The 24,007-nt window shown below is 36.8% G+C and overlaps 1 protein-coding gene across 1 annotated transcript in view; it reads left to right on the forward strand.

Annotated features, from left to right (window-relative positions):
* LOC133662511 (zinc finger protein 800-like) overlaps positions 1-24,007 on the forward strand; it is a 68,981-nt gene that overhangs the window by 14,053 nt on the left and 30,921 nt on the right. Inside the window, exon 2 of the mRNA XM_062066579.1 lies at positions 19,201-19,314. Coding sequence (XP_061922563.1) covers positions 19,258-19,314 — 57 coding nt within the window. The 5' untranslated portion in view covers positions 19,201-19,257. The remainder of the gene's footprint in view (positions 1-19,200; positions 19,315-24,007) is intronic.

The raw sequence follows: 24,007 nt of genomic DNA on the forward strand, positions 1-24,007 counted from the left end.
TTGCAGTGCGGATAAAGATGCAACGAAATGAAAATTGTACATCAGTTATTGTGACCAAAATCATCAATGTTATGATTATTATCGCGGTATCGTGGAATGTGTTCAAAAAGTACTTATACACACACTGAAACATTTAGATGTTATAAAAAAAATACTCAAATAAATAGACCCACCGTTAAAAAGCCCACTATTGTGCATGTTTTGGCTTTCGTATGCTTCACTGATAAGTGTTCCGCCGGACGTTATGGTGTCCTACTCTGTTCAGTGGTCCTTGAACGCACCGTAAAATATTGATTATTCTGTGTTGCGAGAGCACAGCTTTTAGGTTCAGTGTCCACATTTGAATATCTGAGTTGCTCCGACAGCAATCTGTTTATACAAATTGATATTTTGGTAAGTCGTTTCTTAAGAGGGACAGAAGTTAATGTCACGCATATTGGTGTTAGCATTTAAGCTAGCGCCAGTCCGTCCGTGAGCCTATCAAAGTGCTGTCAATCCTGTTTTTTTCGATCATTTTGATTTAAAACGGTAACGGTTGAGAGTTTTACCACGGCTATCATTGATGCCGTTTGTGGGTATATCTGTAATTGCAGATGAACTACATTATTGTCAGCATTATTTTAGGACCAATTTAAGCGATAATGTATTTAAAACATGTACAAATAATAATGCAAGTAACCCTTTCAAATGCAATAAACTTATTAGTGTTGTCCCGATACCAATATTTTGGTACCGGTACCAAAATGTATTTTCATACTTTCCGATACTTTTCGGTACTTTTCTAAATAAAGGGGACCACAAAAATGGCATTATTGGCTTTATTTTAACATTTTACAATGTTTTACATTAAACATATGCTCATACCAGTTTTACCGGGAGACTCCTGGAATTCAGCCGGAGCGGGAGGCCACGCCCCCTCCGGCTCCATGCGGACCTGAGTGGGGACAACGTCTGTTTTCACGTCCGCTTTCCCACGATATAAACAGCGTGCCTGCCCAATCACGTTATAACTGTAGAATGATCGAGGGCGAGTTCTTGGTTTCTTATGTGGGTTTATTGTTAGGCAGTTTCATTAATGTCCTCCCAGCGCCCGTAACAACACACAACAACAGCAGTCACGTTTTCGTCTACCGTAAAGCAGTTGTTCGTCTGCCGTAAACAGCAATGTTGTGACACTCTTAAACAGGACAATACTGCCATCTACTGGATAGCCTCCAGAAAATGCAAGTATTTCTTTTATTTATATGTATAATAAAATAAATATATATATATATATATATATATATATATATATATATATATATATATATATATATATATATATATATATATATAGCTAGAATTCACTGAAAGTCAAGTATTTCATACATATATATATATGAAATACATACATACATATATATATATATATATATATATATATATATATATATATATATATATATATATATATATATATATATATATACATATATATATATGTGTCTTAATTAGATTATCCAAAAAATAGTGCTCGATACCATGGTAGAGCGTAATATGTATGTGTGGGAAAAAAATCACAAGACTATTTCATCTCTACAGGCCTGTTTCATGAGGGGTTTTCCTCAATCCTCAGGATCCTGAGGATTGAGGAAAACCCCTCATGAAACAGGCCTGTAGAGATGAAATAGTCTTGTGATTTTTTTCCCCCACACACATATATATATATATATATATATATATATATATATATATATATATATATATATATATATATATATATATATATATATATGAAATATATATGAAATACTTGAGTTGGTGAATTCTAGCTGTAAATATACTCCTCCCCTCTTAACCACGCCCCCACCCCCCACCTCCCGGAATCGGAGGTCTCAAGTTTGGCAAGTATGCATATGCTTCTTATTGCAAGTTTGTCCTTAAATAAAATAGTGAACATACAAGACTTTTAATGTAGTAAGTAAACAAACAAAAGGTTCCTAATTAGTCTGCTGACGTATGCAGTAACTAGAGATGTCCGGTAATGGCTTTTTTGCCGATATCCGATATTCCAATATTGTCCAACTCTTAATTACCGATTCCGATATCAACCGATACCGATATATACAGTCGTGGATTTAACACATTATTATGCCTAATTTTGTTGTGATGCCCCGCTGGATGCATGAAACAATGTAACAAGGTTTTCCAAAATAAATCAACTCAAGTTATGGAAAAAAAATGCCAACATGGCACTGCCATATTTATTATTGAAGTCACAAAGTGCATTATTTTTTTTGAACATGCCTCAAAACAGCAGCTTGGAATTTGGGACATGCTCTCCCTGAGAGAGCATGAGGAGATTGAGGTGGGCGGGGTTGTATATTGTAGCGTCCCGGAAGAGTTAGTGCTGCAAGGGGTTCTGGGTATTTGTTCTGTTGGGTTTATGTTGTGTTACGGTGCGGATGTTCTCCCGAAATGTGTTTGTCATTCTTGTTTGGTGTGGGTTCGCAGTGTGACGCATATTTGTAACAGCGTTAAAGTTGTTTATACGCCCACCCTCAGTGTGACCTGTATGGCTGTTGACCAAGTATGCCTTGCATTCACTTGTGTGTGTGAAAAGCCGTAGATATTATGTGACTGGGCCAGCACGCAAAGGCAGTGCCTTTAAGGCACGCCCCCAATATTGTTGTCTGGGTGGAAATTCGGGAGAATGGTTGCCCCGGGAGATTTCCGGGAGGGGCACTGAAATTCGGGAGTCTCCCGGGAAAATCGGGGGGGTTGGTAAGTATGACTGGCAGACGCAACTTCTCCCTACGTCCGTGTACCACTCCGTACAGCGGTGTTTTAAAAAGTCATACATTGTACTTTTTTAAACCGATACAGATAATTTCCGATATTACATTTTAAAGCATTTATCGGCCGATAATATCGGCAGTCCGATATTATCGGACATCTCTAGCAGTACCATATTGTGTCATTTATCATTCTATTATTTTTGTCAAAATTATGAGGGACAAGTGGTAGAAAATGAATTATTAATCCACTTGTTCGTTTACTTTTAATATCTGGTTATTTTCTCTTTTGACATGTTTTACACTTCTGTTAAAATGTAATCATTTATTCTTCTGTTGTTTGATACTTTACATTAGTTTTGGATGATACCACAAATTCGGGTATCGATCCAGGATCATACATAGGTCATAAATTCAAGTCCTCATTGTGTCCAAGGACATATTTCCTGAGTTTATAAACATAATACACATTTTAAAAAAAGGAAAAAAGATTTTGTGATGCTAAAAAAATATCAATGTAATCATAGTAGTATCGCCTGTACTTAGTATCATTACAGTGGATGTCAGGTGTAGATCCACCCATGGCGTTTGTTTACATTGTGTCGCCGGTGAGCTACGGTGTGTAGTGAAGCATGTTTAGCTATTCCTCGTCCTGCAGGGATGATACTTGTAAGAAACCCACTTTATTTGTCGCCATGGAGACGAGGATTAGGGATTTAGAAGAAGCTAAAACACTGCAGATTGCGGCCGGACGTTAGCAGCTAGCTAGCTAGCCATGTCTTAAAGCAGTGGTCCCCAACCTTTGTGTAGCTGCGGACCGGTCAACGCTTGAAAATTTTTCCCACGGACCGGTGTGTGGGGGGTTTGTATTTAAAAAAAAATAAAATTTTTTTTATTTATTTATTATTATTTTTTTTTACATAAATAAATACAATCATGTGTGCTTACGGACTGTATCCCTGCAGACTGTATTGATCTATATTGATATATAATGTATATATTGTGTTTTTTATGTTGATTTAATTATTATTTTTTTAAATAATTTTTTTTTTTTTTTTTTTTTTTTTTTTTAATTCTTGTGCGGCCCGGTGGTTGGGGACCACTGTCTTAAAGCACGTCTTCAGTGTTATAACTTCACTTTTATCTTTACTTTTTAAGCCAAAATGCGTCCGGTTTCCCTTTTCTGTCTACACTCTGTGTCTGCTTGTAAGTACTCTGTGATTGTGCGCTGCCGAACATGCTCCTCTCGACGTGACGACGTGACCGGTACTTTTTTGAGGCGGTATAGTACCGAATATGATTCATTAGTATCGCGGTACTATACTTGTACCGGTATACCGTACAACCCTAAAACTTATTACTATTTTTTTTTTACCGTTATTTTGTTATTGGAAGGTAAATAACTTTTCCATCCATCCATCCATCTTCTTCCGCTTATCCGAGGTCGGGTGGCGGGGGCAGCAGCCTAAGCAGGGAAGCCCAGACTTCCCTCTCCCCAGCCACTTCGTCCAAAAAGAACGTAAATAACTTTTGATTATCCTAAATACCGGGAAGTAAACAAACCACAAAAATAAAATTGACTCTCCATCTTTGTTAGCAAAAATAAATATTGAACATCCTGAGGTGCAGTCAAATCCACGCCGGAAGATGGCAGACCCGTCAGCGATCCTGTTCTGTCTCCCTGTAATGTTTGTCTGATCTTGAATGAGATTGTGCTGAAAATTTAAATTTCATATTTCTGGTTCTGATTCTGATTCTGATAAATTTGACGTATTTCCTCGTTCGTCCTTGTTGTTAGGCTGAAGTTGCTTTTTTCTGGTCTGAAGCTAGCAACACTCACCGAGACACAGATTGTGGATGACTGGACAAGAGGGTTCACTCTGTTCATTTAATCCTGCTATTCTACGAATGCGCTTATGTGCTGAAAGCAATGCTCATAGAGTGAACCCTCTTGCACCCTGTTTGGAAGCAAGAGTCCAAGCTTTTTGTGCTGAATATTTCCACAACACGACATTTGGCTTTGCAATTGTCTTTTTTTTTCTTTTTCCCTTCTATTTTTTGTTATCAGGCGGTGTTTCTCACTTATCAAGGCTTTGCAGCTGTCAGAAGCGAGCAACCCCGCCTACACTCACCCAGACACAGATTGTGGATGACCGGACAAGAGGGTTCACTCTGTTCACGTCATTCTGCTATTTAACGAATGCGCTGAAGGCAACGCTCCGAGTATAACCGCTTGCACCCTGTTTGGAAGCAAGAGTTCAAGCAAACAAACACAATGACATGAACATGGCAATTTATTAGAGATGCCGATAAATGCTTTAAAATGTAATATCGGAAATTATCGGTGTCTGTTTCAAAATTATCGGTATCGGTTTCAAAAAGTAAAATGTATAACTTTTTAAAACGCCGCTGTGTGGACGGACGTAGGGAGAAGTACAGAGCGCCAATAAACCTTAAAGGCACTGCCTTTGCGTGCCGGCCCAGTCACATAATATCTGCGGCTTTTCACACACACAAGTGAATGCCATGCATACTTGGTCAACAGCCATACAGGTCACACTGAGGGTAGCCGTATAAACAACTTTAACACTGTTACAAATACGCGCCACACTGTGAACCCACACCAAACAAGAATGACAAACACATTTCGGGAGAACATCCGCACCGTAACACAACATAAACACAACAGAACAAATACCCAGAACCCCTTGCAGCACTAACTCTTCCGGGACGCTACAATATACACCCCCCGCTATCCCACCACCTCAACCTCCTCATGCTCTCTCAGGGAGAGCATGTCCCAAATTCCAAGCTGCTGTTTTGAGGCGTGTTAAAAAACATAATGCACTTTGTGACTTCAATAATAAATATGGCAGTGCCATGTTGGCATTTTTTTTTTACATAACTTGAGTTGATTTATTTTGGAAAACCTTGTTACATTGTTTAATGCAGGGGTCACCAACCTTTTTGAACCAAGAGCTACTTCTTGGGTAGTGATTAATGCGAAGGGCTACCAGTTTGATACACACTTAAATAAATTGCCAGAAATAGCCAATTTGCTCAATTTACCTTTAACTCTATGTTATTATTAATAATTAATGATATTTACACTTAATTGAACGGTTTAAAAGAGGAGAAAACACGAAAAAAATGACAATTAAATTTTGAAACATAGTTTATCTTCAATTTCGACTCTTTAAAATTCAAAATTCAACCGAAAAAAAGAAGAGAAAAACTAGCTAATTCGAATGTTTTTGAAAAAATAAAAAAAATAATTTATGGAACATCATTAGTAATTTTTCCTGATTAAGATTAATTTTAGAATTTTGATGACATGTTTTAAATAGGTTAAAATCCAATCTGCACTTTGTTAGAATATATAACAAATTGGACCAAGCTATATTTCTAACAAAGACAAATCATTATTTCTTCTACATTTTCCAGAACAAAAATTTTAAAAGAAATTCAAAAGACTTTGAAATAAGATTTAAATTTGATTGTACAGATTTTCTAGATTTGCCAGAATAATTTTTTTGAATTTTAATCATAATAAGTTTGAAGAAATATTTCACAAATATTCTTTGTCGAAAAAACAAAAGCTAAAATGAAGAATTAAATTAAAATTGATGTATTATTCTTTACAATAAAAAATACATTTACTTGAACATTGATTTAAATTGTCAGGAAAGAAGAGGAAGGAATTTAAAAGGTAAAAAGGTATATGTGTTTAAAAATCCTAAAATCATTTTTAAAGTTGTATTTTTTTCTCTAAAATTGTCTTTCTGAAAGTTATAAGAAGCAAAGTAAAAAAATTAATGAAATTATTTAAACAAGTGAAGACCAAGTCTTTAAAATATTTTCTTGGATTTTCAAATTCTATTTGAGTTTTGTCTCTCTTAGAATTAAAATGTTGAGCAAAGCGAGACCAGCTTGCTAGTAAATAAATACAATTTAAAAAATAGAGGCAGCTCACTGGTAAGTGCTGCTATTTGAGCTATTTTTAGAACAGGCCAGCGGGCTACTCATCTGGTCCTTACGGGCTACCTGGTGCCCGCGGGCACCGCGTTGGTGACCCCTGCTTTAATGCATCCAGCGGGGCATCACAACAAAATTAGGCATAATAATGTGTTAATTCCACGACTGTATATATCGGTATCGGCTGATATCGGTATCGGTAATTAAAGAGTTGGACAATATCGGATATCAGGAAAAAAAGCCATTATCGGACATCTCTACAATTTATCGATGCAGACAATGTGATCGAGTTTATTTTCATTTATTAGGGGTGTAACGATTGATCAATAGGTCGATTTATATTCCTAAGATTTAAGTATATCGATTTGTGCTCTGCGAGTTGGCCTTCCATAAGTTATATATATATATATATATATATATATATATATATATATATATATATATATATATATATATATATATATATATATATATATATGTATATATATATGTATATATATATGTATATATATATATATATATATATATATATATATATATATATATATATATATATATATATATATATATATATATATATATACACTACCGTTCAAAAGTTTGGGGTCACCCAAACAATTTAGTGGAATAGCCTTCATTTCTAAGAACAAGAATAGACTGTCGAGTTTCAGATGAAAGTTCTCTTTTTCTGGCCATTTTGAGCGTTGAATTGACCCCACAAATGTGATGCTCCAGAAACTCAATCTGCTCAAAAGAAGGTCAGTTTTGTAGCTTCTGTAACGAGCTAAAGTGTTTTCAGATGTGTGAACATGATTGCACAAGGGTTTTCTAATCATCAATTAGCCTTCTGAGCCAATGAGCAAACACATTGTACCATTAGAACACTGGAGTGATAGTTGCTGGAAATGGGCCTCTATACACCTATGTAGATATTGCACCAAAAAGCAGACATTTGCAGCTAGAATAGTCATTTACCACATTAGCAATGTATAGAGTGTATTTCTTTACAGTTAAGACTAGTTTAAAGTTATCTTCATTGAAAAGTACAGTGCTTTTCCTTCAAAAATAAGGACATTTCAATGTGACCCCAAACTTTTGAACGGTAGTGTATGTGTATATATATGTATATATATATATATATATATATATATATATATATATATGTCGATCTAACATTGTTTTAAAAGATAATTATGCGGATTACAGATACCGGAAGAGAAGCAGGCTAAGGAGAAATGAACAAGCCACCACTTGGGCCCACTCTGTGGAAACACTTAGGCCGGGGGTCGGCAACCCGCGGCTCTAGAGCCGCATGCGGCTCATTAGCGCCGCCCTAGTGGCTCTCTGGAGCTTTTTCAAAAATATATGAAAAATGGAAAAAGATGAGGGGGAAAAAAATATTTTTGGTTTTAATATGGTTTCCGTAGGAGGACAAACATGACACTAATTGTTATAAATCACACTGTTTATATTAAACATGCTTCACTGATTCGAGTATTTGCCGAGCGCCGTTTTGTCCTACTAATTTTGGCGGTCCTTGAACTCACCGTAGTTTGTTTACATGTATAACTTTCTCCGACTTTCTAGGACGTGTTTTATGCCACTTCTTTTTCCGTCTCATTTTGTCCACCAAACTTTTAATGTTGTGCGTGAATGCACAAAGGTGAGTTTTGTTGATGTTATTGACTTGTGTGGAGTGCTAATCAGACATATTTGGTCACTGCATGACTGCAAGCTAATCGATGCTAACATGCTATTTAGGCTAGCTATATGTACATATTGCATCATTATGCCTCATTTGTAGCTATATTTGAGCTCATTTAGTTTCCTTTAAGTCCTCTTAATTCAATGTACATCTCATGACACACTATCTGTATGTAATATGGCTTTTAATTTGTTGCGGCTCCAGACAGATTTGTTTTTTGTATTTTTGCTCCAATATGGCTCTTTCAACATTTTGGGTTGCCGACCCCTGACTGAGGCTATTGCAAAGACAGAGACGTTCCTAATAAGTTGCTCACTGTTTGTAGGACATGTAGAACACGAAGGCAACAGGACAAATCTCTCTAACCAGCTGGGGATTCACAAAGGCCGACCGCCCAGGCACGGCAGCGGTACAAAGTAGGAGTTGGCTACACTTGCTCTTTTGTCAGATATTACTGCACTGCTCTTTATTAAAATGACAGTAGAGTCGTGTAACAGTTTGAATATTTGTTGACTAGTCATGTCTGACGCAAGGATGACGTCATATGAGGTCGAATGTGACTGTTACGTAAACCGAGTCAGTCGAAACTGCCCGTTTAACCTGAAGACGTTTGGTTTCACGTCATTTTTTATATCAATGTTGTGTTTGTATTATTTCTATGTTAAAAAACAACATCAAAAGTATTTACTGCTAATTCCACCTAAATCGATTTTAGTTGCACTTTATTTTTGATATTGATATTGTATTATTTTATGTTAGAAAACAAAAGCAAAAGTTCACATCATTTTTTATATAAATGTTGTGTTTGTATTTAGGGATGTCCGATAATATCGGCCTGCCGATATTATCGGCCGATAAATGCGTTAAAATGTAATATCGGAAATTATCGGTATCGTTTTTTTAATTATCTGTATCGTTTTTTTTTTGTTTTTTTGTTTTGTTTTTGTTTTTTATTAAATCAACATAAAAAACACAAGATACACTTACAATTAGTGCACCAACCCAAAAAACCTACCTCCCCCCATTTCTTTCTGTTATCAATATTCTGCTTCCTACATTATATATCAATATATATCAATACAGTCTGCAAGGGATACAGTCCGTAAGCACACATGATTGTGCGTGCTGCTGCTCCACTAATAGTACTAACCTTTAACAGTTAATTTTACTCATTTTCATTCATTACTAGTTTCTATGTAACTGTTTTTATATTGTTTTACTTTCTTTTTTATTCAAGAAAATGTTTTTAATTTAGTTATCTTATTATTATTATTTTTTTAAAAGTACCTTATCTTCACCATACCTGGTTGTCCAAATTAGGCATAATAATGTGTTAATTCCACGACTGCATATATCGGTTGATATCGGTATCGGTTGATATCGGTATCGGTAATTAAAGAGTTGGACAATATCGGAATATCGGATATCGGCAAAAAGCCATTATCGGACATCCCTGGTTGTATTATTTTAATGTTAAAAAACAACAGTAAAAGTATTTACTGCTAATTCCACCTAAATCGATTTTAGTTGCACTTTATTTTTTGATATTGTATTATTTTATGTTAGAAAACAAAAGCAAAAGTTCACATCATTTTTTTATATCAATGTTGTGTTTGTATTATTTCTATGTTAAAAAACAACAGCAAAAGTATTTACTGCTAATTCCACCTAAATCGATTTTAGTTGCACTTTATTTTTGATATTAATATTGTATTGTTTTATGTTAGAAAACAAAAGCAAAAGTAGCAGCTAAACCTACAGTTAAAATGTTGGTTACTGTACTTTTATTGAAAATGTCTCGAATGTTGAAAATGAGTGCAGACAAGTTTTCCTCTTGGACTATAAGCCACTACTTTTTTCCCAAGCTTTGAACCCTGCGGCTTATAAATCGGTGCGGCTAATCTAGCCATAATGTTTTGTATTCAACAAATCATTTTCAAAGAACACCGACAGAGACACTGAAAAAGTGTGTTATTATTTGTGCTGTAGCACCATCTTTTGGACGACTTTGCTCACTGCAAGTATTGTGGGTTGAAAATGTACTTACTGTTTTGTTTCTTGAGCAGGAAGTATTCTTCCATAGCATTTCTGTCAGGAAGGATTCGTCATTCCTCATCCCAAGCAATGTTTGTAAATTTTACAATATAACTAAAAGTTACAATTAAAGGCCTACTGAAAGCCACTACTAGCGACCACGCAGTCTGATAGTTTATATATCAATGATGAAATCTTAACATTGCAACACATGCCAATACGGCCGGGTTAGATTAGTGAAGTGCAATTTAAAATTTCCCGCGAAATATCCTGCTGAAAACGTCTCGGTATGATGACGTCTGCGCGTGACGTCACGGATTGTAGCGGACATTTTGGGACAGCATTGTGGCCAGCTATTAAGTCGTCTGTTTTCATCGCAAAATTCCACAGTATTCTGGACATCTGTGTTGGTGAATCTTTTGCAATTTGTTTAATGAACAATGAAGACAGCAAAGAAGAAAGCTGTAGGTGGGATCGGTGTATTAGCGGCCGGCTGCAGCAACACAAACACGTAGAGAACTGGGACAACAGACACTCTTACCAGGAGGACTTTGAGTTGGACACGCGGTACCGGGAGTACGCAGCTGCAGCTTCCAAACATTTGATCGCTTGCCCATACGTGCGTGCCGCTATGTGCATGTCACGTACGTAACTTTGGGGAAATATATGTGCTGTATGAACTTTGGGGAGGTGAACGGTACTTTTGGCTGTGGGATTGAGTGTGTTGTGCGGGTGTTTGATTTGTATTGGCGGGTTATATGGACGGGAGGGGGGAGGTGTTTGTTAAGCGGGATTAATTTGTGGCATATTAAATATAAGCCTGGTTGTGTTGTGGCTAATAGAGTATATATATGTCTTGTGTTTATTTACTGTTGTAGTCATTCCCAGCTGAATATCAGGTCCCACCCGCCTCTCACAGCATCTTCCCTATCTGAATCGCTTCCACTGCCCTCTAGTCCTTCACTCTCACTTTCCTCATCCACAAATCTTTCATCCTCGCTCAAATTAATGGGGTAATCGTCGCTTTCTCGGTCCGAATCGCTCTCGCTGCTGGTGGCCATGATTGTAAACAATGTGCAGATGTGAGGAGCTCCACAACCTGTGACGTCACGCTACTTCCGGTATAGGCAAGGCTTTTTTATCAGCGACCAAAAGTTGCAAACTTTATCGTCGATGTTCTCTACTAAATCCTTTCAGCAAAAATATGGCAATATCGCGAAATGATCAAGTATGACACATAGAATGGATCTGCTATCCCCGTTTAAATAAGAAAATCTCATTTCAGTAGGCCTTTAATACTTACTAAACCGTCTCTTGTGTGATGTCTATCAAAGTGTCATGTATGTTTGTACGTGTTATCGTAATGGAATCAAGGTAGCGGTGTTAGCATTAGCGAATGCGCTAACACCTTTAACAGTGTACGTCTTAGTATTATCAACTTGCAATGGCATTCTTTTGTATTGTTTCAGTTTCGTAAACTCACCAAAGCGTCACAGTGGAGTTGAGTCTGTTTCGCTTGCACAGCTAGTGGGTCCATGACAATGACTTCTGTTTTGTTTGATCAACTGTTTTACTGCCGTGTTACAGACAGCGTTTGGAAACAATTAAGGTATGCAAAAATATATATTTTGTACCGTATCTTCTGCTTATAGTCCAGTGCGGCTAACATGTGAATTTATTTGTTTATTCTAAAATTCAGTGTGTGCGTCTTAAATACCGTATTTTTCGGACTATAAGTCCGTTTTTTTCATAGTTTGGCCGGAGGGTGCGACTTATACTCAGGAGCGACTTATGTGTGAACACATTACCGTCAAATATCCAATAATATTATTGATGTCATTGACGTAAGAGACTAGACGTATAAGATTTCATGGGATTTAGCGATTAGGAGTGACAGATTGTTTGGTAAACGTATAGCATGTTCTATATGTTATAGTTATTTGAATGACTCTTACCATAATATGTTACGTTAACATACCAGTTGGTTATTTATGCCTCATATAACGTACACTTATTCAGCCTGTTGTTCACTATTCTTTAGACATTTTAAATTGCCTTTCAAATGTCTATTCTTGGTGTTGGCTTTTATCAAACAAATTTCCCCCAAAAGTGCGACTTATATATGTGTTTTTCCTTCTTTATTATGCATTTTCGGCCGATGCGACTTATACTCCGGAGCGACTATTACTCCGAAAAATACGGTACTGGTGCACTCTATGGCCTGGAAAATAAGGTAATTCAACCTAAAGTGTTGGTTGCACTTTATTAAAATAAGATATGAATGCAATGACCATTAATTTATTGTTTACTTGCTTGTTTGTATCTATACTTAATTTATACCTAATTTCCTTACAATAAATAACAGGAATATAGGTCACTTCATGTGTCGTAGCCAGTATTTATTTCACAGTCACACTGCTTCATTTGTTTTGCCAAAAAGTTACTGAATCAATTTAAACTCACTAAATCGTATCATTTTAAATAACCTAATATCAATCAATCAATCAATCAATCAATCAATCAATCAATGTTTATTTATATAGCCCTAAATCATTATTAAATCCACATAAAAAACACAAGATACACTTACAATTAGTGCACCAACCCAAAAAACCTCCCTCCCCCATTTACACTCATTCACACAAAAGGGTTGTTTCTTTCTGTTATTAATATTCTGCTTCCTACATTATATATCAATATATATCAATACAGTCTGCAAGGGATACAGTCCGTAAGCACACATGATTGTGCGTGCTGCTGCTCCACTAATAGTACTAACCTTTAACAGTTAATTTGACAAATTTTCATTAATTACTAGTTTCTATGTAACTGTTTTTATATTGTTTTACTTTCTTTTTTATTCAAGAATTTTTTAAAAATGTATTTATCTTATTTTATTTGATTCATTTATTTAAAAAGTACCTTATCTTCACCATACCTGGTTGTCCAAATTAGGCATAATAATGTGTTAATTCCACGACTGTATATATCGGTTGGTATCGGTTGATATCGGTATCGGTAATTAAAGAGTTGGACAATATCGGCATATCGGATATCGGCAAAAAGCCATTATCGGACATCCCTAATCGAAATACATTTTGGTACCGGTACCGAGACAACCCTAGGGGGGATACAGAGTATCACGCGTCACCATTCAACCAAACAAGGTGCGGCCCATCACCACTGGGCCACCTCGTAGTCAACACTCGATCCTACCCTAGCCTTTCTCCTTCCTGCGGTTGTGTCATGTCACTGGTGGGACTCCGCCAGCAGGCTGCATCACATCCAAGTGTGTCCATTAGAAGGAAGTCCCGTCCTGGATGCTTCCTCTTAGCTGTAACTGAGAGACAACGGCTTTTTGCCAGAGTCCATAGCATGTACACAACGTGCGTGTTGGACACGCCGGGTGTGGATTATGACCGAGGATGCAGCTTAAACATATTTGTGCTCAGGAATGATGTAACTTGACAGACTTGAGGTGGATGCTTGGCAGCGACGCTCAGTATAATGTCCATTTGCTCGCACTCGTGATGTTGATGTTCTAACACCTTTTGAGAAGGCGTTCAATAATGAGCACCAACTCCCAGTGGCAAAACTGCAGGTTTTTTTTTTAGGTAATTTACCTCAGCGAAGCTCACAATCAATACTGTTTTGATGCAAAAATTAGGTGTATGTATTTGTTTTGCTCTAACGTGCGTCTTCATGGCAACACGTCTGGACCACTAACTAACCTTTTGACAGTTAGATGAATCTTAACTTTGTCTCCCTCTGTTGGCTTTTCTGGGGAACTACAAGTAGAAACATGACTGACTGCTATTGATTCATGCTAATGAGGCTCTTCCTGTGCAATGAGATGTTGTTGTTTTAAAGTACACAAGTATTATTTTAAAGGCCTACTGAAATGAAAACGGGAATAGCAGATCCATTCTATGTGTCATACTTGATCATTTCGCGATATTGCCATATTTTTGCTGAAAGGATTTAGTAGAGAACATTGACGATAAAGTTCGCAACTTTTGCTCGCTGATAAAAAAAAAAAGCCTTGCCTGTAGCGGAAGTAGCGTGACGTCACAGGAGCTAGTATTCCTCACAATTCCCCGTTGTTTACAATGGAGCGAGAGAGATTCGGACCGAGAAAGTGACGATTACCCCATTAATTTGAGCGAGGATGAAAGATTCGTAGATGAGGAACGTTACAGTGAAGGACTTGAGAGGCAGTGCAGGACGCATCTTTTTTCGCTCTGACCGTAACTTAGGTACAAGCTGGCTCATTGGATTCCACACTCTCTCCTTTTTCTATTGTGGATCACAGATTTGTATTTTAAACCACCTGGGATACTATATCCTCTTGAAAATGAGAGTCGAGAACGCGAAATGGACATTCAGTGCCTTTTATCTCCACGACAATACATCGGCGAAATGCTTTAGCTACGAGCTAACGTGATAGCATCGTGCTTTAACTGCATATAGAAACAAAAGAAATAAACCCCTGACTGGAAGGATAGATAGAAAATCAACAATACTATTAAACCGTGGACATGTAAATACACGGTTAATGCTTTCCAGGCTGGCGAAGGTTAACAATGCTGTGCTAACGACGCCATTGAAGCTAACTTAGCAACCGGACTGCACAGAGCTATGCTAAAAACATTAGCTCTCCACCTACGCCAGCCAGCCCTCATTTGCTCATCAACACCCGTGCTCACCTGCGTTCCAGCGATCGGCAGAAGGACGAAGGACTTCACCCGATGCGATAGAGAGAAGTTTTTATTTACACGATGGGTCGGGTGTGTTTTGACCTCCGTCGAACCCCTAAGGCCGACTCACCAATCGAACCCAGTTAAGAACCACTGCACTAGACTGTACTTGATTACAGATAGAGGGCAGCATTATTTAAATTACTATTTTGTTTATGCTAAAGCCAAGGTCAATGTCACCTGTCAATCTTATTAGTTTTATTCAGGGCTGATACCGATCATTAGTAGTCAAGGAACACAATATTTGGAGCCCATATTCATTTCAGTGAAGGTTATTTAAATATGATTAGCGTACGTCAGTAAATAGCTGCAGCTGGACAGGGCTTTAAGTTGTTTTTTTAGGGTCCGCCAGTACCCTATTGAATTTGTAAGGTTTTATTATTCTTTATTATTATTATTCCGCAGCTTTGCGGACTACTTTGCCCCCCTTAACATGCTTCAAAACTCACCAAATTTTTCGCACACATAAAAAAACGCGAACAAAACTCTTTGGTAAAAAAAAACAAACCCCAAAAATCACAATTGCTCTCTAGCGCCCCCTAGGAAGAAAACTGCCTCTAACTCCCAGTACGAATGTCGTAGAAACATGAAACAAAAAGCTCTATGTAGGTCTTACTTAGACCTACTTTTCATTAATTTATTTCTTCGGGCAAAAATTCACAGGAAGTTGGCAATTCCCCGTTCAAGACTAAAAATGACTAAAAACACTCATTTTTGCTTTTTGACCTGTAATTTGACCCCCTTAAAATACTTCAAAACTCACCAAACTTCTCACACACGTCGGGACTGGTGGAAATTGCGATCTAAAAAAAAACCGAACCCCAAAACTCAAAATTGCGCTCTACATAATTTTTGAATAAAACAGAGACAAAACTGCTCCCCACAGGAAAACTCAAGACAAAACTGCTTGTAACTTCCGGTAGGAACGTCTTAGAGACATGAAACAAATACCTCTATGTAGGTCTCACCTAGACCTACATTTCATAGATTGACATCCTTCAGCAAAAATCAACAGGAAGTTTGCTATTCCTCCTTCAAAACTAAATTTTTGTTACAACCGGTCACCAAACATCAAACGTTATCTCCTCTGAGCGCGTTTGTCGTTTCGGCTTCAAACTGCTACAGGAGAGAGATTGAACCCTTCTGATTAAAAGTTCTGTACGGCGAAAACTACCACTGGACAAAAGTATTGGGACACCTAGGACTAGCACCTGCCAAAATGCGGACCCGACCAACGCTGCTTGCAGCTTTAATTTAACATTGTTTTTTAAGGAAACGTCGGACAAGTTTTATGCAGCGCTAATGTTTGCAAACAACATCAGGGGATTTCACAAACACCTTCATTAATGTGTCGAAGAGGAGCATCAACATTTGTGTTTCAAGATATAGAAAATCTACTGGGAAAATTTATAAAAATGTGGGATTTCTCTACATTACAATAATTTGCCATCTAATCAATTTTGTACAATTTTATAGCAGTTTATGGATTTAGGATATTGTAAGGGTTCCTTGTGGGAAACCCTGAAATATTGCAAACATCTAAATAAAAACAATTCTGGGCTTGTTCTAGGTTTTTTTTTTTTTTTTTTTTAATTAAAAAAAAAATAAAAAAATTTTGTTCTAGGGTTTTAAGGTATACCAGTATTAGTATAGTACCGCGATACTAATAAATCATATTCGGTACTATACTGTCTCTAAAAAGTACCATACACTAAGTACTGGACGCATCAGGACTTTGAATATGACCAATGTATGATCCTGTAACGACATGGTATCGGATTGATACCCAAATTTGTGGTATCATCCAGAACTAATGTAAAGCATCCAAACAACAGAAGAATAAGTGATTATTACATTTTAACAGAAGTGTGGCTAGAACATGTTAAAACAGAAAGTAAGCAGATATTAACAGTAAATGAACAAGTAGATTAATAATTCATTTTCTACCACTTGTCCTTAATCATTTTTTTTTACAAAATAATAGAATGGGGAATGACACGATATGTTACTGCATATGTCAGCAGACTAAATTAGGAGCCTTTGTTTGTTTACTTACTACTAAAAGACAAGTTGTCTAGTTTGTTCACTATTTTATTTAAGGACTAAATTGCAATAAAAAACATATGCTTAATGTACCGTAAGATTTTTTGGTTAAAATAAAGCCAATAATGGATTTTTTTGTGGTCCCCTTTATTTAGAAAAGTATCGAAATACATTTTGGTACCTGTACCAAAATATTGGTATCCGAACAACACTAGCTTGTTCACGTAGTTTATATTTGAGACATTTTTCAAGCTAGCTGACATAATTTCTTCCTAAATTTTACAGAAAGTATGAGAATGTAAGAGCTGCTGCCTGCTCTTCTTTACTTATATAATAAGTCTCCTGTTTGTCAAAGTATTTACACAAAGTTTGGATTTTTGGCAGAGGTATATCTTTTCCGTCGTCTTCATATCCAACCATCTCTGTATAGTCATTTAATTGAATCACGGAACATGAAACTTGCGGTGCTCCTTGGAGTGTTGCGGACGAAGGACAAAAACTGGATTTCCCGGCAACAACTGGAAGGAGGGACAATGAAAGTAATTTTAATCGGAAATGAATAAAAAAAAGGGGGCAGGGCTTTACTCATGCAGAGCAAACGAGCTGGTGCTTGAGCAGTGGATATTACAATCTACATCACTCTATATCAGGGGTCACCAACCTTTTTGAAAGCAAGAGCTACTTCTTGGGTACTGATTAATGCGAAGGGCTACCAATTTGATACACACTTAGATAAATTGCAAGAAATAGCCAATTTGCTCAATTTACCTTTAACTCTATGTTATTATTAATAATTAATGATATTTACACTTAATTGAACGGTTTAAAAGAGGAGAAAACACGAAAAAAATGACAATTACATTTTGAAACATAGTTTATCTTCAATTTTGAATCTTTAAAATTCTAAATTCAACCGAAAAAAAGAAGAGAAAAACTTAAAAAAATAATTTATGGAACATCATTAGTAATTTTTCCTGATTAAGATTTATTTTAGAATTTTGATGACATGTTTTAAATAGGTTAAAATCCAATCCGCACTTTGTTAGAATATATAACAAATTGGACCAAGCTATATTTCTAACAAAGACAAATCATTATTTCTTCTAGATTTTCAAGAACAAAAATTTTAAAATAAATTCAAAAGACTTTGAAATAAGATTTAAATTTGATTCTACAGATTTTCTAGATTTGCCAGAATAATTTTTTTGAATTTTAATCATAAGTTTGAAGAAATATTTTACAAATATTCTTCGTCGAAAAAACAGAAGATAAAATTAAGAATTAAATTACAATTTATTTATTATTCTTTACAATAAAAAAAAATACATTTACTTGAACATTGATTTAAATTGTCAGGAAAGTAGAGGAAGGAATTTAAAAGGTAAAAAGGTATATGTGTTTAAAAATCCTAAAATCATTTTTAAGGTTGTATTTTTTCTCTAAAATTGTCTTTCTGAAAGTTATAAGAAGCAAAGTAAAACAATTAATGAATTTATTTAAACAAGTGAAGACCAAGTCTTTAAAATATTTTCCTGGATTTTCAAATTCTATTTGAGTTTTGTCTCTCTTAGAATTAAAAATGTCGGGCAAAGCGAGACCAGCTTGCTAGTAAATAAATACAATTTAAAAATAGAGGCAGCTCACTGGTAAGTGCTGCTATTTGAGCTATTTTTAGAACAGGCCAGCGGGCTACTCATCTGGTCCTTACGGGCTACCTGGTGCCCGCGGGCACCACGTTGGTGACCCCTGCTCTATATCTTTGTAAATGCTGCCATCATAAGTGTGTATATTGCATCTGCTGATGTAGTTCTGTTGTTTATCGGCCGATACCGATAAACGCCGGAATGCCAAATGTGGGCGTTGATAATCGGCCGATCGCTAATTCTTCGGCTTGTTGTCATATTCATTGCAGTGGTGTCGGGAGCGTGCTGGCAGCGAACGTGGCGTGCAGCAGACCCCTTAAAGCACCATGGTGAAGGCCCAGAAGTCCTCTGGGAGGAAGAGCGCTCACACCGTACGCCAAGAGGTATGACGGAACAACACACCTGGGAACTCCGCCGTTTGTACAAATGGTGGAACAGGGGGTCTGGGTTAGTTTTTGCCTCATCCCTTACTCAAAGTGGGAGTGAACAATGCACCACCGACCCCATAAGTCCGAAAGTGAAAGAGATGATACTGTAAAGGGCTGGGCGATATATCGAATATACTCGATATATCGCGGGTTTGTCTCTGTGCGATATGAAAATGACTATATCGTGATATTGGAGTATACGTTCTCACGCAGTTGCTTTTAGTTGCGGGCATTACACTACAGGCGTTTCTCACTCTTTCTTGTCTCTCCTTCTCACAGAGACATGAAACAAGCGCACCTTCTTACATACGTCACGGAGCAGAGAGGTAGCGACATGGGTAACGTTAGCTGTGGTGCTAACGGTGCGGTGCGAGTGGTAATACGAGAGAGAGAGAAGGTGCCAATCTGGTAACAAATGAAGGAAGAAGAATTCATTCCCAAGAAAAACAGCAGGGGGTCCATCGTCTGGCGGTGGTTTGGCTTCAAGCGGGAAGATGTCGAACAGACAACCGTAATGTGTCAAGTATGCGGCAAAAGCGTTGCTACTAAAAGTAGCAGCACTGCTAATTTGTAGCATGACTTGAAAAGTCACCTGCTGGAGCAGTGGTTCTCAAATGGGGGTACGCGTACCCCTGGGGGTACTTGAAGGTATGCCAAGGGGTACGTGAGATTTTTTTTGAACGTCTGTCAAAAAGAACTGTGAAAAGAAATGCAATATTCAGTGTTGACAGCTCGTTTTTTTGTGGACATGTTCCATAAATATTGATGTTAAAGATTTCTTTTTTTGTGAAGAAATGTTTAGAAGGAAGTTCATGAATCCAGATGGATCTCTATTACAATCCCCAAAGAGGGCACGTTAAGTTGATGATTACTTCTATGTAGGGATGTCCGATAATGGCTTTTTGCCGATATCCGATATGCCGATATTGTCCAACTCTTTAATTACCGATACCGATATCAACCGATACCGATATCAACCGATACCGATATCAACCGATATATACAGTCGTGGAATTAACACATTATTATGTCTAATTTGGACAACCAGGTATGGTGAAGATAAGGTACTTTTTAAAAAAATGAATCAAATAAAATAAGATAAATTAATTAAAAACATTTTCTTGAATAAAAAAGAAAGTAAAACAATATAAAAACAGTTACATAGAAACTAGTAATTAATGAAAATGAGTAAAATTAACTGTTAAAGGTTAGTACTATTAGTGGAGCAGCAGCACGCACAATCATGTGTGCTTATGGACTGTATCCCTTGCAGACTGTATTGATATATATTGATATATAATGTAGGAAGCAGAATATTAATAACAGAAAGAAACAACCCTTTTGTGTGAATGAGTGTAAATGGGGGAGGGAGGTTTTTTGGGTTGGTGCACTAATTGTAAGTGTATCTTGTGTTTTTTATGTGGATTTAATTAAAAAAAAACACACAAAAAAAACCCCGAAACTGATAATAAAAAAACCGATACCGATAATTTCCGATATTACATTTTAACGCATTTATCGGCCGATAATATCGGCAGACCGATATTATCGGACATCTCTACTTCTATGTGTAGAAATTTTTATTTATAATTGAATCACTTGTTTATTTTTCAACAAGTTTTTAGTTATTTTTATATCTTTTTTTTCCCAAATAGTTCAAGAAAGACCACAACAAATGAGCAATATTTTGCACTGTTATACAATTTAATAAATCAGAAACTGATGACATAGTGCTGTATTTTACTTCTTTATCTCTTTTTTTTCCAACCAAAAATGCTTTGCTCTGATTAGGGGGTACTTGAATTAAACAAATGTTCACAGGGGGTACATCACTGAAAAAAGCTTGAGGACCACTGCGCTAGAGAATGAAGAGTGCTTGAAACTCCGCATGTCAACATCTCCGTTCGGTGCCACACCCACAAAATGCCGAAGCAACCATTTCCAGATCAACACCATATGGAAAAAATAGTCAACAACAGAAGGAGATAACGTCCGCAGGAACCTACCACATAGTGAAGGACATACACTATTTGATGTCCTATTATGCAGCTCATTTTTATTTGACACTTATTGAAATATCTTGTGTGACATCATGCACAAAAGTGCACTTTATTTGTTTTAAACTATTGTAGTGGCGTTCTGTACAAAAAGTGCACTTTAATTGAGTGTTGTTTTGATATATAAAATATATAAAATATATTGATATATAAAATATATTGATATATAAAATATCCAGATATTAATAAAAGGCCATATCGCCCAGTCCTAATACTGTATTGTCTGCTCAAAGGTGCTGCCTGGGGGTTGTTTGAGCACACTGCGGGTCGTTAACCAACCCCTACTCGTTAATGCGGGGTAGCCGCATGTGACTCTTTAGCGCCGCCCTCGTGGCTCCCTGGAGCTTTTTCAAAAATGTATGAAAATTAGGGATGTCCGATAATGGCTTTTTGCCGATATCCGATATTCCGATATTGTCCAACTCTTTAATTACCGATACCGATATCAACCGATACCGATATCAACCGATATATGCAGTCGTGGAATTAACACATTATTATGCCTAATTTGGACAACCAGGTATGGTGAAGATAAGGTACTTTTTAAAAAAAATTTGTAAAATAAGATAAATAAATTAAAAACATTTTCTTGAATAAAAAAGAAAGTACAACAATATAAAAACAGTTACATAGAAACTAGTAATTAATGAAAATTTGTAAAATTAACTGTTAAAGGTTAGTACTATTAGTGGAGCAGCAGCACGCACAATCATGTGTGCTTACGGACTGTATCCCTTGCAGACTGTATTGATATATATTGATATATAATGTAGGAAGCAGAATATTAATAACAGAAAGAAACAACCCTTTTGTGTGAATGAGTGTAAATGGGGGAGGGAGGTTTTTTGGCTTGGTGCACTAATTGTAAGTGTATCTTGTGTTTTTTATGTGGATTTAATTAAAAAAACAAACAAAAAAAAACGATACAGATAATAAAAAAACCGATACCGATAAAGTATTTAACGCATTTATCGGCATCCCTAATGAAAATGGAAAAAGATGGGGGGGAAAATATATATTTTGTTTTAATGTGGTTTCTGTAGGAGAACAAACATGACACAAACCTTCCTAATTGTTAAAAATCCCACTGCTTATATTATCCATGCTTCACTGATGAGAGTATTTGCCGTGCGCTAATTTTGGCAGTACTTGAACTCACCGTGGTTCGTTTACACGTATGACTTTCTCCGACGCTGCCACGGAAAGACGTAGGGCTGGGCGATATGGCCTTTTATTAATATCTGGATATTTTTAGGCTACGATGTATATCTCCATATTTTGCCTTAGCCTTGAATGAACACTTGATGCATATAATCACAGCAGTATGATGATTCTATGTGTCTACATTAAAACATTCTTCTTCATACTACATTAATATATGCTACTTTTAAACGTTCATGCAGAGAGGGAAACTACAACTAAAAGTGTATTTATGAAACAGTTATTAAGCAGTGGCACAAACATTCATGTCATTTCCAAAACAGAAAGTGCAAGATTGTCAGACATTTTAAAACAAGCTATGAGTGCACTTTTGTGCATGATGTCACTAAGATGACATATCAAAACAACACTCAATTAAAGTGCACTTTTTGTACAGAACGCCACTACAATAGTTTAAAACAAAGTGCACTTTTGTGCATGATGTCACACAAGATATTTCAATAAGTGTCAAATAAAAATGAGCTGCATAATAGGACATCAAATAGTGTATGTCCTTCACTATGTGGTAGGTTCCTGCGGACGTTATCTCCTTCTGTTGTTGACTTTTTTTTTCATACGATGTTGACCTGGAAATGGTTGCTTCGGCATTTTGTTGGTGTGGCACCGGCCGGAGATGTTGACATGCGGAGTTTCAAGCACTCATTCTTTTCAAATGATGCTACAAATTAGCAGTGCTGCTACTTTTTGTAGCAACACTTTTGCCGCATAAATGTTCAACATCTTCCCGCTTGAAGCCAAACCACCGTCGGACAATGGACCCCGTGCTGTTTTTCTTGGTAATTAATTCTTCCTCCATTTGTTACCAGATTGGCACCTTCTCTCTCTCGTATTACCACCCGCACCTCACCGTTAGCATCACAGCTAACGTTACCATGTCGCTACCTGTCTGCTCCGCGGGAGCGTGCGACGTGTGTAAGAAGGTGCGCTTGTTTAAGTCTCTGTGAGAAGGAGACAAGAAAGAGTGGGAAACGCATGCAGTGTAATGCCCGCAACTGCGTGAGAATGTATACTCGAATATCACGATAGTAATTTTCTATATCGGACAGAGACAAACCCGCTATATATCGAGTATATCGATATATTTAGAAAATCGATATATCGCCCAGCCCTAGAAAGACGTGTTTTCATGCCACTTCTTCTTTGTCTCATTTTGTCCACCAAACGTTTTATGATGTGCGCGAATGCACGAAGGTGAGCTTTGTTGATGTTATGGACTTGTGTGGCGTGCTAATCGGGCATCTTTGGTCACGGCATGACTGCAAGCTAATTGATGCTAACATGCTGCTTAGGCTAGCTGTATGTACATATTAGGGCTGCAACTAACGATTAATTTGATAATCGATTAATCTGTCGATTATTACTTCGATTAA

Source organism: Entelurus aequoreus, linkage group LG12 (genome assembly GCF_033978785.1).
Source record: "Entelurus aequoreus isolate RoL-2023_Sb linkage group LG12, RoL_Eaeq_v1.1, whole genome shotgun sequence".
NCBI lineage: Eukaryota > Metazoa > Chordata > Actinopteri > Syngnathiformes > Syngnathidae > Entelurus > Entelurus aequoreus.